The following is a 4431-nucleotide window of genomic DNA, read 5'->3' as shown; positions in this document are numbered from 1 at the left end:
GCCCCAACTATCAACCTGAGCCGGCCCCAACTATCAACCTGAGCCGGTCGCTAAGACTAGAAAGCAGTGGGTGGAAGACCGGAGTGGTCCATGTTGTCTAATGTTGTTAGGTGTAAAGGGTCAAAGTGAGACAAGGCACAAGTAATACTCCTGGAGAACTGGAGGGAAGGTTCATTCCTGGATGTTGTGGCAATATTCTGTCAGATGGCAACAATTTAGTTATTGAAGAATGTAGCAAATGGTTCACTTTGTTTTTGGACAACATCTCTTGATGGGCTTGTAGACGGTGAATTAATAAGTCGATCAGCAGTGGAGCATAGAAGTTTACCTTTGTTGATATTTTTCATTTCAGATTTTAGAGAAAAAAAGACTAATTTCTTTATTGTAGTTATTGAGACCATTGTTGTGTGTGGGTCCAGAAACTTGCGAAAATAGCAAATGTAGTTTCTAGCAGTCTGTTTGGTTGTCAAAATTAATATTAAATTGAGATAATTACACAATTGTAGTCAGTGGACAGAGAGTGGTGACAGCAAAGTATTCAAAAGACACAGATTCCCAACTGAGGATCTTGTGCAGAACTTCAACTCAAAGATACAAAATGTCATCGATTGTATGACACCTGTTAAATATTTAAAACAGAATAATAAAAAGCCTACTGGAGAAATGGAGCGGTTGTAAGGCAGCTTAAGAGAGAGTGGCGTCCTGGCAGAATAGAAGCGGAGAAAGAAACTTCAGGTTCAACATTTCTTTGCACCTATATTAATAAGACAGTAGCTATTCCACGGCCTCTCTTGTCACATCTAGCAGTTTGGATGAACTTAAAGCTCTTAAATAGTGTTTCTATCCAGCCAGGTCTCAGTCAGGGGTGGGGCTAGGGTGAAGTCCAGGTTATGGCTATACGGTCATTAACTAAAAATGACTTATTCGTTAGCGACCTGACATTTAGTGAAGACATTTTCTTATTGTTCGAGGTCTGCTGTAGCCCGTAAGAGTTTAAATCATTGGCACATACAATGTAGATGATCAGATGTTGATGGAGATGGGATTTGATTTTGGAGTTCGGTGTGCTCTTATTCTGCTTCTATTTCCATTGTATATTCTTTACAGAATGTCTAGTCAGAGAACTTACTTTGTTTGTTGCCCTCATTTTTGATTCAGGGAGTACAGGTCCTGATGAGCAGTGCGGTGCAGCCTCTCCTGCAGTCAGTGAGTGACTCCATAGAGGCCATCATCATCACGCTACACCAAGAAGACTTTTCAGGGTGAGCAACAGTGACTGGGAATCCGTACTGGAAGCGATACGTAAGCCAGACTTGATCTGCACCGATCCATACTGACTCCTCCGTCGGTAAATGCCTCTGCCCGTCTGTCAGCAGAGTGAGCAGCTGCTCACTAACCGGCCTCACCAGGCCAACTGACAGCAGACATTTACTGAACCAAATCAGTCTTCATCTCAGCTCCATGGGAAGAAATCAACGGTGTTTGGAAGCCTTTGTATTGATTCATTGATATTGTTTGCTTGCCGTGAGGGGAATCTGCCACAAGTGAAACAGGAAAGCACACGAACAGACTGTCTTAATCAATCAATGTAGATAAGGTTAATAAGTTCAAAACATATGGACAGCGGGACATTTGTGTGATTTATACAGCCGTCTATGGAGATTAGGCTTAACTAAATGTGACAAAAATAAACTTGTCTAAGTGTAAAAAAAATGGGGGGGGGGGTTCCCATTCCAATTCCAATTCCAATTCCAATATGCGTCTCATGGAGTCAGTGCGGATTGATACATTTAATAAAATGGAAGCGTACCTGTTCCGTGAGCCACCCAAGTGACGGAAATCCAAAATGCTTTAAGTGGGTATCAGCGTTTAGCCTGTTTACACTGCAGGAACTTCTCCTGTGATCCGGGGATCATTTCATGAACTCACCGGCGTTTGGACTGGAGAAACTCTCACCTAAATTCAGTTCATCGGCTATAATTCCGGGTCTCAAAAAAGTCCCTTCTCTGGGTGTAGCACTTTCCGATGGGCCAGGAACTATGGGGTAACCAAATCTCATGTGGACAGCACTGGGTGCCACTAGAATCACAAGTAGGACAAGGAATGGTTTTGCCTAATCCTAATCTAAATTTTGAAATTGGAAATGAACAAGGCTGATAGCCCTTTTCTCTATAGCCCGACCAATACTGGAGCTAAAATAATGTGTTTTCAGCTCATGAGCCATCTGTCGATGCTCTCAAGGCTGCTCACGGCGCTCTTCCTGAGCTGGTCTACTTGATCTACATCCTTGAGGCATGTATTTGGGTATAGTCTTATTGCCGATGTAGAAACGTTGGTCTGACAGCTTGTCCTTGACGATGGAGAGGATTCTGGACTTGCTCTGCTTGATCTTCCTCCAAGCCAGTTTGATGAACAGAGGTACAGTACAAGCCATGGTCCGGTTGAGTGTTGTGAGGTCCTCCATGTAGGCCCAGGTCTTATCGCCTGTCCTCCAACCACCCACCGAGATGGCCTAATGATCACCTCCATGGCCAAGGTTGAGGCTAGTGGAGAGATTATACAGCCGCCATGACTCCCTCTTCCGGATGTTGCCATTTTGTGTTTGCATTTTTGTATAGCCTGAAAGGGGCTCCGTGGGGCCCTGGAGCTGATGAGGCCCTGCACACAGATTTCTCCACTTCGCTCCATCTAGGCGGGTTGGTGTGTTCCCATGGCTGGACTAGTGGAGTGGGAGGATGATCTCTTTATGGCGTCGGTTGTCCGTGCAGACATCACCCGATGTTTTTCAAGATCTGCCTTTGACACTGAGAGACTTCGACTCTTCTCTTTTGTGAAGACACCCTTCACAAACTCGAAGGGGTCTTTGTGGAAGTTTGCTCTTGTCCTTCCTGCAATTCTTTACCATGTTCTCAGGTGTCCTTAGTGCCACATGCCTGCTCCGAACTGCAACAGGTTTATGCCTGCCTTCTCCTCTGTAGCCTTCATCCATTGCTACTTCAGCTGCCTTCTCTCTCTGACTAGGCGATCACTTTCCTTCTGCCTCCTCCAAGATATTGCAGAGGTCAGCGTTGACTTCCTCCCTGAGCGGCTCTTTGGCCTCTGGATCTTCTTTTTCACTGCAGGTCGTGATGGGCTGGGTTCAGGTTGCTCTTTTGTGCCTTGATCTTCCTCTGCTTGGACAGGGTCTTTCATGTCCAGCAGACTTGGGTTTTTGTCCTGCTGCTGAACCTCAGTTGACCGACTCGACTGACCTGGAACAGCACTGAAACTCGGGTATTATATCGTCATTGAAAATGAAGTGAAGAAGATCGTTGCAGGATGCATGATTTAGCATGTGTTCTGTTCTCCATAGCCATCCTTTCAAACAGAAATGCAATTTCAATATTATTAGACATTCAGTATTCCCATCCACTTATAAAGTGAACCTATTTTAATGTGTGTGTGTGTGTGTGTGTGTGTGTGTGTGTGTGTGTGTGTGTGTGTGTGTGTGTGTGTGGGGGGGGCAGGGCTCTGTCCTGCCCTGATAAGCCAGATGTTCCGTGCTCACTCTACATGAAGGAGTTGCAGGGCTTCATCTCTAGAGTGATGGCTGACTACTTCAGACATTTCCAGTGTGTGGACTTCATCTATGAGAGCACAGAGTCCCTCGCTCAGAGGGCCATCGAGCTGTTCATCCGCCACACCAGCCTGCTGCGCCCGCTGGGAGAGGGTGGCAAGATGAGGCTGGCTGCTGACTTTGCACAGGTGAGGGAGCTCTGTCTGAGGCGGATGTGTTCCCAGGCTGATTCTAGTGCCCCTTGTGTACAGGAAGGTTGACAGATGATTCAAAAATACCAATGTCATTCACCACACTGAAATGTATGCTGATGTTTGAGTACTGTCTGTGTGTATTTGTGTGTGTGTCAGATGGAGTTGGCAGTGGCTCCTCTGTGCAGGAGAGTGTCTGATTTGGGGAAACCTTACAGGATGCTGCGCTCATTCAGGTGTGAACACTTGTGTATCATTAAGACCAACACTCATCACAATCATTTGTCTGTGATTTAGTTGATTTTTATCGACATGTTTAGTAGCGATGTGGCCTTTTCAACAGGAGCCAGTTGGTATTTAAGGCTCAGTTCAACAAAGTAAACCACATTCTCATTAGAGCAGAGAAACAGGTTTATCTGCTTTGTGTCAAAGCTCAACAAATAAGCACGGATCAATTACGTAAACCCAGCTTTACATTCAAACTCATTGCTCACTTACTTCTAGAGCAGGGGTCACCAACCTGTCAATCACAATCAACTGGTCAATCTTAAAGTCACTTATCAAATCTATCACTACATTCATGTCATATTGGGTTTCAGATTTCCCCTCCCCCTTTCCTTTAAGCCTGACTGTGTCAATTATACACTATATTATATTGTGTCCATTGTACACTATATGATATTG

The 4431-nt window shown here is 45.0% G+C and overlaps 1 protein-coding gene across 1 annotated transcript; it reads left to right on the top strand.

Moving 5' to 3' along the window:
• The first annotated feature begins 6 nt into the window (after window positions 1-6).
• Window positions 7-4384, top strand: LOC116379492 (conserved oligomeric Golgi complex subunit 5-like). The gene is made up of 3 exons (XM_031841447.1): window positions 7-1262; window positions 3507-3744; window positions 3907-4384. The coding sequence occupies exons 1-3, from the start codon at window positions 1174-1176 to the stop codon at window positions 4042-4044; spliced, it is 465 nt and encodes a 154-aa protein (XP_031697307.1). The 5' UTR covers window positions 7-1173; the 3' UTR covers window positions 4045-4384.
• Window positions 4385-4431: the final 47 nt, after the last annotated feature.

The sequence above is a fragment of the Anarrhichthys ocellatus genome, unplaced genomic scaffold (genome assembly GCF_004355925.1).
Source record: "Anarrhichthys ocellatus isolate YVR2014 unplaced genomic scaffold, GSC_Weel_1.0 scaffold4438, whole genome shotgun sequence".
Classification (NCBI taxonomy): domain Eukaryota; kingdom Metazoa; phylum Chordata; class Actinopteri; order Perciformes; family Anarhichadidae; genus Anarrhichthys; species Anarrhichthys ocellatus.
This window is presented reverse-complemented; position numbering and strand designations above follow the sequence as displayed.